General features: G+C 47.2%; 1 protein-coding gene across 1 annotated transcript in view; it reads left to right on the top strand.

The window, feature by feature from the left end:
* The window catches only part of ARID4A (AT-rich interaction domain 4A), a 58,724-nt gene that overhangs the window by 5,566 nt on the left and 39,489 nt on the right, over nucleotides 1–13,669 (top strand). The window contains exons 4-5 of the mRNA XM_038756164.1: nucleotides 173–238; nucleotides 1,280–1,370. Coding sequence (XP_038612092.1) covers nucleotides 173–238; nucleotides 1,280–1,370 — 157 coding nt within the window. The remainder of the gene's footprint in view (nucleotides 1–172; nucleotides 239–1,279; nucleotides 1,371–13,669) is intronic.

Below are 13,669 nucleotides of genomic sequence, written 5' to 3'. Positions count from 1 at the left end.
TCCTGTACTCTGTCACTGACCCGGTGAAGCGCAAACCAAACCGTTGCCATCCTGTTACTGGTTCCGAGAGCTGTCTTTTAAGTCTCGCCAAAACCAAACATCGGTGACGTCTCTGTTACGGCTGTGCCGCTGTCAGTCAAGTAGTAACTGGGGGGGGACAAATGTTTTTCAGGTGATTCTGAAGCAGGACAACTCAACCCAGTTAGTGCAAGATGACCAAGTGAAAGGACCTTTAAGAGTACGTATGAGCGTGCTTTTGAAAGTGTGTGTGTGGATATGTGTAAAATGCCAAATTTTAAGTCGATGCGGTACTTTGTGTACGTTTATATCTGCAACTATGGTTTTGAAACAGCTAATTTTTCAGGGCAGTGTTAAGCCGAGACAAAAATCAGACCATACTCCGGGAATGCTTCTATGTTTCTGACGAAGCTTGAGAGTTGGGGAAGTAAGTTAAAAAGAACGAAACGTTAACATATGCTGCACGCTGGCTCCGTCCTCGAGGATTTGAGGTTGCTCAGTGGAATTTTAAACAAGAGGGTCAATCTTGAGTGCTCGGAGCAGCCGTCGGGGGTTCATTGAGGACCCCCTGACTGCCCTTAGAAACTCAAGGCGTTGTTGAGTAGCAAAACAGGTATTTTACTGAGGATACCCTGTCACCACCTTCTTTATTTTCACTCTCACCGCCATTCCAAACGCAGTGCGAAACTGCTGAGAAATGCTGGTTTCATAAGCCCGTATCTATAATATAGATCTGTGTAGCCCCACGGGAGTGCATGTTTCTCTATAGACAAATGCAGTCCAATCTATTGACCACCCAGCATGTGTCGTTGAACTTTTGGAGAAAAATCTTAGCATCGATGCTCTGTCCTAAATGTGAATGAATTCTCCACATTCGTGCTTAATCATAACAAAGCAGGGATTAAAAACTTTTCGTTTCCCACTCCCTCGCATGGGCTAACGTAAAAGAGGTCATGATCAGGATGGGACATTTCCAACTAATAAACCAAGACTGAGTCATATTGGGCTGGAAGGTGCTTCCGGGGGTTTTCAAAGATCTCTTTCCTCCCTTCAGGCAGTAGAGTGTCTAAGGTTAAAGGTCTACAGCAAAACACACACACATTGCTATTCTGACAGGCCACTGGGCTCACCTTCATGAAGTTTTCCTTTCTGTGGCCCTTAAGACCATTTTCTTTCATGAAGAAAAGGGTCCTATTTTATTGCCTGTTTATGGTGAAATTTAATTTGCAAATCAATAGCTCCTCCTTTTTGTTTGCTTCAGGTTGGAGCCATTGTTGAAACTAAGGCCTCCGATGGGTCCTTTCAGGAAGCTGTGATCAGCAAGTTGACAGATGCCAGTTGGTACACTGTGGGTAAGTAGGCCTCCTTGGCCATCTTCCCTGCAGAAATGGGAAGAAGACCCTTTTGGCGGAGGCTTGGCCAAAGTTTTGCGTGGAGGCGCTTTTGGGGAGTGATTTCTTGGGTCCGCTTGTTGGTCCGGGAGAAAATTGTTGCTGCTCGAAGTGGCCATGGGACAGAAATGGTTTTAATGATGAGTTGTTGTTGGGGCCCTTGGCCTTTTCCGCAGCCTGATGTCCTAGCGATGAAGGTGCCAGTTTTGCACGAGGACGATGGAGAGGTCAGTGCAACCTTGGCCAGCCAAATTTGGCTAGCGAGAGTGGGCAGCTTGTGGATCTCAACCCAGGTCTAGACATCCGGTTGGGATCTGCGCTTCCTAGTTTGCATCGTCATGCGGGAATTTGTGCTTCTGCATAACTTCCCTGGCCTAGTTTATCATTCCATAGCACCAGTTTTCTCTTCTCATAGTAATGGCTGGAAGAGTCTCAGGGTCATCCTGGTTCATTGGGAGTCCACTTTTCGCCGAAAAAATAGCCAAGGATCTTTTGGAACATCAGTAGACAGCATTTCTAAGGTGGTCACACAGAATTCACCCATGAAAACCGGCCCATGGTAGTCAGGCTGGCCTAGGCTAGAAGTCTCCATCCTTGTTTAATTTTTAGTGGAGCATTTTAGCACGGGCTTATAATTGTATCTAGCTCTGCGGTTTCCTGGTGGGGAGAAGGATGACTTTTTTCAGTGGGGTCTGTCTACTATCTATTTGATAAATTGAGTACAAGCCTGAGGTGAAGTGATAGGAATTAAGCAGAGGCTCCGGTTTTAATTTCTGTGGTTTTGCGAGTTTCAAGAAGACAGTGGTCTCCGCGTGAGAGGTAACCAAAGATGGTTCAGCGAGGGCGGGGAGGGTGTAGATGTGTACTTCGTCTGACCTTCTGCGACGTGATTAGAGTGATGTTTCACAGCTTTCTTGGCCGAATCTTCTCCGTACTACTCGCATCTAATGGTATTTAAAAATAGTTCTCTTGCAGCGATAAGCTTGGCGCACCAGTCTACCCTAGGCAGCCTTCAGAAGTTTCATTTTTGAGCTTAAATCAACTGCTCTCTCGATCCTGGTCCTGGTCCCTCTAGACTGTAAGCTTGTGGTGGGTGGGGAGAATGTGTCCACTGATTGTTGTATTGTACTCTTCCAAGTGCTTTGCACACAGCAAGCATTAAATAAATACAATTGACTCGCTGGTCCTGGGCAGTTCCTCAGATCGGGTTTGTAAATGAAATAGTAGGTGAACAAAAGTTAGTGCCTGGCAAAAAAAAAAAAATCTACCAGGAGACGACCCAGAATGGTACTTCTCCCCAGCTTGAAGCTCAGATTGTTGTAACATTTACCAGAGGATTCTGCCAAACACCGCGCTCTGTCTTCTTGAGTGTGGAAACATTGATACGGACTGTGAGAGAAATCTTTCTGATCCCTTTTTTCCTTCAGGAGGGTGAAGGGATTCGGTTCTGTCCATCGTGTATCTTTGCATCCCTCAGCTTTTTGTATTGGTCGGACATAAGACGTCTAAAGGATCCTATAAAGTGCTGCTAATCTATAGGAGAGTAGGGTTGAAAAGATAAAATATCAGCCGCTCCCGGAAGGCATATCTGAGAACCTGGGCACCAGGCAACAAGTAGGCTTCACTGGGGCTTTTCCGAAAGCCTCCACGAATCAGGAATAATAAGGATTGTGGTATTTGTAAAGTGGTTACTCTGTGCCAGTCACTGTACTAAGCGCTGGGGTGGATACAAGCAAATTGGGTTGCTTCAATCCCCATTTTACAGATGAGGCAACTGAGGCACAGAGAAGTGAAGTGGTTTGCCCAAGGCCACACAGCGCACAAGCGGCGGAGTCAGGATTAGAATTCACGACCTGATTCCCAGGCCTGTGCTCTATCCACCATGCCAGCAGAGTCTGGAATGGAGAATCCATCTCCATTCATAACAGCGTCTCTCTCTTTCTAGTTCTCCGAATCCCATCTGTCTAGCAAAGGCTATCTTGGAAACTTGTGACTTCTGTTTTAAATGTTTTCATTGATTTTTGTTTCCCTTTTTTTTGCATTTAATAATGACTGGGTTAGTGTAGTCTACCTCAGTTCTCACTGTTGGGGCCCCAATGATTTGCTGACCGATGTTAAGCGGGAACAAGAAATGCAGTTGCGAGCAGGGGCCAAGATCCAGGCTGGCAGATGAATCAGAGACACCAAAAAAGCAAGGTCATTAAAAGCCAGAGACAGTGCACGTAACCGCGTGCTGAGAACACCTGGCAGTGGCATCTTTGGTGAACTTAGCCAACATTTGTTAAATTCAGAGGACTAATAATAATAATAATTAATGATAACTGAGGTATTTAAGTGCTCGAGTGGATACAAGCAAATCGAGCTGGACACAGTCCATGTCCCACAGGGGGTTCACGGTCTCAATCCCCATTTTCCAGAGGCCCAGAGAAGTGAAGCGACTTGCCCAAGGTCACACCCCAGAGGTATCCTCAGCCCAAATGCTGTTTCTGGCAAATTACAAAACACTACCTATAGAGTGGCACTCGACCTTTATAGGGAGGAAGTCAGAGAGAGACTTTTTCTATGTAAGTCTTGTTGTCTTCGCTCTTGAGGAGTAAGTCTGCTCCTTTGGAGTTGAATTTGGGCTGGGACATCCGTTCCTCTTATTCGGCTCTCAGCACCCAGGCATCTCTCTGGGGCCTAAAGCATTATTGCTTCCTTTGGCAACAGAAACGCCTATTTTCTGAGGCCAGGCCATCAGTCCACTTCTTGACTTTTCTTTTGAACTCCTTTGTCCGTCCCAAGTCTCTCTCCTCTGAACTTCCTATCGCAGAAGTGACTGGGCTTGACACGTCTTCAGTTACGAAATCAACTTCTGTCACAGCTGCAGGTGATGACACTGAAATTTCCGTTTCGTGGGACTCTCCTTACCTTTTTTCTGAGGTCCCAAGTGGTTTCCTATATAGCTTAACTAAGCAGGGTTCCTTTGCAGTGAATCAGTCTTGCTTCTTGAGTGTATTAAGTGTGTGGGAGCGTACAATGCCTCTTTTGTGTGAATTTACATTAGAGACTGTCTAAAGAGCAATGGTCATGCCTACTCATTCTTTGCTACTGTTCCAAGTGCTTAGGTCAGTAGGAGCTCAATAAATACCACTGACTGAATGGTTTCTAAATAGGTGATATGATCTTCAAATCTCATTTTGTAATCCAAAACGGGACCAAACTAACTGACTGAAAAGCCCTCAAATTGAGCCACCTCAAACGGTATCTTAAGAGAAAATCTGCAGGGTTGAGTGAATATTGACTCAGTTTCCAGTCCAGCAAAAATATTTCTTGCCAGTGTTCGGTGTAGGACCTCATGTGTGGTGCGTGGATGTGTTTGTTAATAATAATAATGGTATTTGTTAAGTACTTTCTATGTGCCAGGCACTGTTTTAAAGGCTGGGGTAGATATGAGATCATCAGGTTGGACATAGCCCCTCTCCCACAGGGGGCTCATAGTCTCAATCCCTATTTTCCAGATGAGGTAACTGAGGTCCAGAAAAGTGAAGCGACTTGCCCAAGGTCACCCAGCAGACAAGTAAGTGACGGAGCTGGGATTAGAACCCAGGTCCTTCTCACTCCCAGGCCCAGGCTCTAGCCACTGGACCACATTGTTTCTCCTTGTTGATGCAGCGTGGATGTCACTCGTCTCTCAGGCAGCTTTCCCCTCTGCCCCTCTGGGTGATCTTGGGCAAGATCTGGGTCAGATCCGAGAGAGGAAGCAGTGAGGGCCAAAGAAGAGCAAGTTGACTTGACACAAAGGCAGTTGCAAACTGGGGAACTTCTTTTCCCACAGAGAGAGCGTTCTTGCACAAAAGAGGAAGGGAGGTGTTTTGTTTAGTTTTGTGTAGGGCTGGGAGTCAGAAGAGCGGGAGCTCAGGACCAGTGTTTAACAATAACAATAATAATAATAATTGTATTTAAGTGCTTACAATTATTGTTCTAACGGGTAGAGACACGTTAATCAGGTTGGACACAGTCCCTGTCCCACGTGGGGCTCACACTCTTAATCCCCATTTTACATTGTCTGTCTCCCCCTTGTAATAATAATGATGGCGTTTATTAAGCGCTTACTATGTGCAAAGCACTGTTCTAAGTGCTGGGGAGGTTACAAGGTGATCGGGTTGTCCCACGTGGGGCTCACAGTCTTCATCCCCATTTCACAGATGAGGTAACTGAGGCACAGAGAAGTGAAGTGACTTGCCCAAAGGCACACAGCTGACAACTGGCGGAGCAGGGATTTGAACCCATGACCTCTGGCTCCAAAGCCCGCACTCTCTTCCACTGAGCCACGCTGCTTCTCTGTCGACTGTGAGCCCGTTGTTGGGTAGGGACCGTCTCTATATGTTGCCAGCTTGGACTTCCCAAGCGCCTAGCACACTGTAAGCGCTCAATAAATTCGACTGAATGAATGAATTTTACAGATGAGGTAACTGAGGCCCAGAGGAGTTGAAGTGCCTTGCCAAAGGTCCTGCAGCAGACGTGCGGCAGAGCAGGGATTAGAACCCAGGCCCTTCCGACTCCCATGGCCTTGTTCTATCCACTAAGCCACCCTGCTTCTCTAGGCTAGACTCCATCCTCTTCCCAAGTGGCCTGGCCAAAATTATCTTTGCTTATCAGTGACAGCAGAGAGATTTCAGCCAAATGCTAATCAGAAAAGTTTTCTTCACCTTCCAAAGGCAGCTGGTGGAAGTGAGAAAGGAAACACCGAATTCTTAAGGCACAGAGGGAGGGCAAGAAGATAAGATGCAGAGCAGCCTTTGAAAGAGGATGTGAAATCTGGGCCAGTACTTGTCAACCGGTGGTTTTTCCACTCCTGGAGGAGTGGATCTGGTGAGGCCTTCAAATCAGTTGTTTCCAAATAAATTTTAGTTTTCACTTCCTAACCGAATCTCCCATCTGTATAAGTTGCTTATACTTTCAGTAGCAGCCTTTTAGCAGATTACTCTTTTAATTCTTTTATGTGTAAGAAAGATCATTTGTATATTATCGAGATCAATAGTCTGCATTCCTGCTTTAGACTACGACGCTCTTTGTTTTCAGTTATTTTGGAAGACAGGGATGGTGTCCGATCCGATAAGCTTGTGTGTACCCCAGTGCCTGGCACATAGTGCTCAACAAATACCTTAAAAAAAAGCAACTGTAGGACATGCTACATTTGGGCAAATAAATCACTGTGCTTATATAGGAAACAATCCATTTTCCTGAAAACTTGGGGCAGTAATTCACATTCTTTGGGCAGATTAAAAACAGCATCATCCCTTGCCCCTCACCTCCCTAACCCCCAAAGATGGGAGGGTTTTCAGGTGTCTTTTAGATGGTGGATCCGAGCAAGGCAATCTAGCAGCAAGAGCGTTGGAGCCCTCGTATCAGTTCTGCCCTCCACTGAATATGAGCCTCTGGGTAAATGACCTCGGCCCTCTTATTTCAGCGTCCCAGTGTATTGAAGCAGGATAATGATGCTTTACAAGGCAAACTATTGGGGGAGTGGTGTCCGCCCCCTAGAAGGATGGCCCCGGACCCCTAGAAGCACGGAGGTTTGAGGTTTTGTCAATCGTGTAAACAGTTTGGGGAACCGGCCCTTGGGTGCTTAATTTGTGCCTCAACCAGCGTGGATCTGGCACCCATGGGCCCGCCGTGCCAAGTCGTCGCTGGTCGGAAGTGCCACCCTGCTGCATGCCCAAGTCCCGGCCCCTCAGTCGTTTCAAACACAAAAAGGTCTTTTGGAAGCAGGCAGTCAGTCAATTATATTTATTGAGCGCTTACTGTGTTCAGAGTGCTGTGCTAAATGCTTGGGGGAGACACAGTCCCTGCTCACAACGAGCTTATGGTCTAGAGGGGGAGACAGGCATTAATGCAAATAAAGAAATTCGAAATACGTACGGAAGTGCTTTGGGGCGGGGAAGGGGAGTGAGATGAGTAAAGGGAGCGAGTCAAGGTGACACAGAAGGGAGTGGGAGAGGAGGAAAGGAGGGCTTAGTCAGGGAAGGCCTCTTGGAGGGGGTGGGCTTTCAACAATGCGCAGTGGATAGCGCATTGGACTTCTAGTGTGTTGAAGGCATTCAAAGGTTGTGGGTTCGAATCCCACCAGAGTCGGGGTTATTTTAGAGAAGCAGCGTGGCTCAGTGGAGAAGAGCCCGGGCTTTGGAGTCAGAGGTCATGGGTTCAAACCCCAGCTCCGCCAACTGTCAGCTGTGTGACTTTGGGCAAGTCACTTAACTTCTCTGGGCCTCAGTTACCTCATCTGTAAAATGGGGATTGAGACTGTGAGCCCCCCGTGGGACAACCTGATCACCCTGTAACCTCCTCGGCGCTTAGAACAGTGCTTTGCACATAGTAAGCGCTTAATAAATGCCATCATTATTATTATTAACGAGGTTTGGGGGAGAGTAAAGGTCTGTCGGAGATGAGGAGGGAGGGCATTCCAGGCCAGAGGCAGGACGTGGGCGAGGGGTCAGTGGCGCGATAGATGAGATGGAGGCACAGTGATAAGGTTGGTTTTAGAAGAGAGGGCCGGGAAGCAGCCTCTCTACAAGCACGTTGAGCAGGTGGAGGGGAGGTGGTAGCAGAGTGGCCTCGATTTGTCATGCCGTGGTCCTTCTCAAACTCCACGTTTAAACACTCCCCGACTGTCCTCGACCCTTCCCCACTTCAGCAAATGACCTATGCACCGTCTTGGCAGACAACTCATCACACTTGCCAACGAGTCTGAAGGACCTGGGTTCCAATCCCGGCTCCGACACCCGTCGGCTGTGTGACCCTGGGCAAGTCGCTTCACTTCTCTGGGCCTCAGTCCCTTCATAATAATAATAATAACGATGGCATTTATTAAGCGCTTACTATGTGCAAAGCCCTGTTCTAAGCACTGGGGAGGTTACAAGCTGATCAGGTCGTCCCACATGGGGCTCATAGTCTTAATCCCCATTTACAGATGAGGTAACTGAGGCCCAGAGAAGTGAAGTGACTTGCCCAAAGTCACACAGCTGACAATTGGTGGGGCTGGGATTTGAACCCGTGACCTCTGACTCCAAAGCCCGGGCTCTTTCCACTGAGCCACGCTGCTTCTCCTTCATCATCATCATCATCATCATCATCAATCGTATTTATTGAGCGCTTACTATGTGCAGAGCACTGTACTAAGCGCTTGGGAAGTACAAATTGGCAACATATAGAGACGGTCCCTACCCAACAGCAGGCTCACAGTCTAAAAGGGGGAGACAGAGAACAAAACCAAACATACTAACAAAATAAAATAAATAGAATAGATATGTACAAGTAAAATAAATAAATAGAGTAATAAATGTGTATGTACAAACATATATACATATATATATGTTCATCTGTTCAACATATATATGTTCATATGTTCAACATATATATGTTCATCTCCTTCATCTGTCAAATGGGGATTGAGACCGTGAGCCCCGTGTGGGACGGGAACGGTGTCCACCCTAGCACTTCGTACAGCGCTTAACAAATACCATTACATGAAAAAATCTCTGGTCATTCATCATCATCATCAATCGTATTTATTGAGCGCTTACTATGTGCAGAGCACTGTACTAAGTGCTTGGGAAGTACAAATTGGCAACATCTAGAGACAGTCCCTACCCAACAGTGGGCTCACAGTCTAAAAGGGGGAGACAGAGAACAAAACCAAACATACTAACAAAATAAAATAAATAGAATAGATATGTACAAATAAAATAAATAGAGTAATAAATATGTATGTACAAACATATATACACGTATATATATGTTCATCTGTTCAACATATATATGTTCATATGTTCAGCATGTATATGTTCATCTCCTTCATCTGTCAAATGGGGATTGAGACCGTGAGCCCCGTGTGGGACGGGAACGGTGTCCACCCTAGCACTTCGTACAGCGCTTAACAAATACCGTTACAAAAAAAAATCTCTGGTCATTCGTACGTTACCCTCGGTTACCTCGTGTTGCTGAGAGAAGGACTAAGGAAGGGTTGGGGGGTGGCAGGGCAGAGAGCACGGGCAGACCGTCTCACGCCTTTGGCGTGCCTCGGATCAACAGAGACCCAAGCCGGGCGTCGTACACGTATGAGTTTGCCCGAAAGCACGTCCGCCCACACGTGCACGTGGAAGTCAGGTCTGGTCGCCCCGGGCAGGCCAAGGCACACACCAGGGCACCGCGTCGCACCCGGCATGTGACTGTGGGCAAGAGTGGGCCCCTCTGCGTTCGTCTCAGGCGCGGCCTTGAGCTTGCTAGGTGATGATGCCAGCCTGTCCCTTACACTCCATCTGGCCGGGAGGAGTTTTGAAAGCTGTTTCGGCTCCCAGAATTTGTGTTGGTCCTGCTGACTCACATTAATAATAATAGTAATAGTCCTGATAGTCATTAGTTGCTTCCTTATTATGGTATTAAGCACTTATTATGCATCAAGCACTGCCCTAAGCGCTCAGGTGTGTACCAGGTAATCAGGTTGGACACAATCCCTGTCCCATGTGGGACTCCCAGATTAAAAAGGAAGGGAGTAGGATTTAATCCCCATTTTACAGTTGAGGAAATGGAGACCCAGAGAAGCAGCGTGGCTCAGTGGGAAAGAGCACGGGCTTTGGAGTCAGAGGTCATGGGTTCAAATCCTGGCTCTGCCAATTAGCTGTGTGACTTTGGGCAAGTCACTTAACTTCTCTGGGCCTCAGTTACCTCATCTATAAAATGGGGATGAAGACTGTGAGCCCCCTGTGGGACAACCTGATCATCTTGTAATCTCTCCAGCGCTTAGAACAGTGCTTTGCACATAGTAAACGCTGAATAAATGCCATCATTAAATTAAATTAAATTAAGTGACCTGCCCAAGGTCACCTCACAAGCAGTTGACAGAGTCAGGATTTAGAACCCAGTTCCTCAGGCTCCCAGGCCTGTGGTCTTTCCATCAGGCCACGCTGCTTCCACGTGCCGAGCACTGAACTAAGCTCTGGAGTAGAGAGAAGCAGCGTGGCTCAGTGGAAAGAGCACGGGCTTGGGAGTCAGAGGTCATGGGTTCAAATCCCGGCTCCACCACTAGTCAGCTGTGTGACTTTGGGCAAGTCACTTAACTTCTCTGTGCCTTAGTTACCTCATCCGTAAAATGGGGATTAAGACTGTGAGCCCCACGTGGGACAACCTTATCACCTTGTATCCCTCCCAGCGCTTAGAACAGTGCTTTGCACCTAGTAAGCGCTTAACAAATGCCATTATTATTATTATTATTATGTGAGATGAAAAGACAGGACTCCAGTGTCCCTCCCCAACCCTTTTTCCCATCCCATCCCAATTTCCCATGAGTTTCCCATCCCAGTAATCTAAAGAGACGCTACTTAGTTCAGTCAGTCATATTTACTGAGCACCTCCCGTGGGCAGAGCACTGTGCTAGGTTCTTGGGAGTGCACAGAATTTACTTGGAGAAGCAGTGTGGCTCAGTGGAAAGAGCCCGGGTTTTGGAGTCAGAGGTCATGGGTTCAAATCCTGGATCTGCCAGTTGTCAGCTATGGGACTTTGGGCAAGTCACTTCACTTCTCTGGGCCTCAGTTACCTCATCTGTAAAATGGGGATTAAGACTGTGAGCCCCCCGTGGGACAACCTGATCACCTTGTAACCTTCCCAGCACTTAAAACAGTGCTTTGCACATAGTAAGCGCTTAATAAATGCCATTGTTATTATTATTATTACTTTAACTCCCACTCTGACAGGAGTCTCATAATCTAAAGAAAAAGTTACTCAAATCAATAACGTTTTCCGAGCACCTAATTTGTGCAGAGCACTGTGCTAAGCGCTTGGGGATACTATAAAGTTAGCACACACCCTGCCCTCAAATTCAGTTCGTTCAGTCGTATTTATTGAGCGCTTACTGGGTGCAAAGCACTGTATTAAGCTCTTGGGAGAGTACACTTTAACAATAAACAGACACATTCCCTGCTCACAACAAGTTTACAGGTCAAGTTTATGTTAATATCTGTCTCCTCTAGACCGTAAACTAGTTGTGTCTGTTTATTGTTATATTGTACCCCCAAGTGCTTAGTACAGTGCTCTGCCCACAGTCAGTGCTCAAAAACTACCAGTGATGATCAAGTTCAAGAAATTTTCCTTTTTGTATTTTTAAAGCCAATCTGTGGCCTCCCCCAGTGAGCGTTTCCCCCATTTCAGCTTTCTCGAGCGGTAGTTTCGGTGACCTGTTGTCGTTTGTCCTCCTTTCACGTCCCTCTCCGTGAAGCCGTGATGGACCGAACATCGTCAGGATAATAATAATAATGTTGGTATTTGTTAAGCGCTTACCAATTGCCAAGCACCGTTCTAAGTGCTGGGGGAGATACAAGGTAATCAGGTTGTCCCACGTGGGGCTCACGGTCTTCATCCCCATTTTACAGATGAGGGAACTGAGGCCCAGAGAAGGGAAGTGACTTGCCCAAAGTCACACAGCTGACAAGTGGCGGAGACGGGATAGTCCAACTGCTTCGTTGGTGTCTTGTGATCCCGCACTGCATCGCGATGCATTAGACATCGTGGCATTGGCAGAGCTGTTTTAGAAGTCGGACGGGGCCCCGTGATGTGCTAGGAACGGTACGGGCTTCTAGGCGAAGCTCCTCGAGGGCAGGGATCTCGTTTACTAACCCCGTTGACATCTCCCCAGTGCTCACCACCCAGTAAATAATCATAATTGTGGAGTTTAAGCGCCTGCTCTCTGCCAAGCACTGTACAAAGCGCCAAGGCCCACGGTTGGAGTAGGAAGGAGGACTGGTATTGAGTCGCCGTTTTGCAGGTGAGGGAACTGAGGCCCAGAGACGTGAAGTGACTCGCCCAAGGTCACACAGCAGGCAAGTGGCGGAGCCGGGGTGAGCCCAGGCCCGGGCTCTTTAATAATGACGGCATTTATTAAGCGCTTACTATGTGCAAAGCACTGTTCTAAGCGCTGGGGGATACAAGGTGATCAAGTTGTCCCACATGGGGCTCACAGTCTTAATCCCCATTTTTACAGATGAGGTAACTGAGGCTCAGAGAAGTGAAGTGACTTGCCCAAGGTCACACAGCAGACTTGGGGTGGAGCCTGGATTCGAACCCACGACCTCTGACTCCAAAGCCCGGGCTCTTTCCACCGAGCCACGCTGCTTCTCTGCACTTTCCACTTTCAACTAGGTCACGCTGCAATTCCCAATACTAAGGGTCGGTTATTGGTGGTAGATGCATAAAAATAGTGGATTGTGGTCAAGATCTTCAGCTGGAGTCTTGACTCCCGTTGGTAACACCTGTCTCGCCTGTCTCCCAAAGGTCAGGCTTGTCTTTTCGATGCAGTTTTCCTCCTCCTCCTCGGCTGGCCTCGCATTCTCAGGCAGCGGGCCACCAGGAACAGAATTCCATATTGGCATTCAACTCCGCGTCTGTGACGTTGAGCGTTCTCGCTTGGGCGGGCGGGTTCTTCCCCCCCGAAGCGGGCTGGAACCGAACTCGAGCTTTCTTCCGGCCATTGATCATTGTATAGCGGTTCACCGATTCTGAAAAAGGGGTTCCTTGTTATCAGCGGGCCTTCTGAGATGTTCTTTTAGAGAACAGGCGTGAGTGTGCCTAGAAGCGCCTAACTCAGTGGAAACAGCCCGAGCTTTGGAGTCAGAGGTCGTGGGTTCGAATCCCGGCTCCACCACAAGTCTGCTGTGTGACCTTGGGCAAGTCACTTCACTTCTCTGAGCCTCAGTTACCTCATCTGTAAAAATGGGGATTAAGACTGTGAGCCCTAAGTGGGACAACTTGATCACATTGTATCCCCCTCAGCGCTTAGAACAGTGCTTTGCATGTAGTAAGCGCTTAACAAATGCCATTATAAAAAAAAGAGCACCTGTGGAAGTGATTCTTTTCTTTTTATTCTTTTTATTCTTTTTATTCTTCTTTTTATTCTTTTTATTCTTTTTAATCTTTGCTTTCTATTCTTCTTTTTATTTTATTTTGTTAGTATATTTGGTTTTGTTCTCTGTCTCCCCCTTTTAGACTGTGAGCCCACTGTTGGGTAGGGACTGTCTCTATATGTTGCCAATTTGTACTTCCCAAGCGCTTAGTACAGTGCTCTGCACATAGTAAGCACTCAATAAATACAGTTGATGATGATGATGATGATTCAGGGACTCGGGGCGGGGGATTTGGAGTTTCATCAGGAACTCACTTCCAGGTTTCTTTTTCTTGTTTGGTTTCAGCGACATCTGTAGAGTGCTTATTATGTAACAGGAACTGTTCTA

Source organism: Tachyglossus aculeatus, chromosome 14, assembly GCF_015852505.1.
Source record: "Tachyglossus aculeatus isolate mTacAcu1 chromosome 14, mTacAcu1.pri, whole genome shotgun sequence".
Classification (NCBI taxonomy): domain Eukaryota; kingdom Metazoa; phylum Chordata; class Mammalia; order Monotremata; family Tachyglossidae; genus Tachyglossus; species Tachyglossus aculeatus.
Note: the sequence above shows the minus strand (reverse complement) of the source record. Positions and strands in the feature narration are given on the sequence as shown.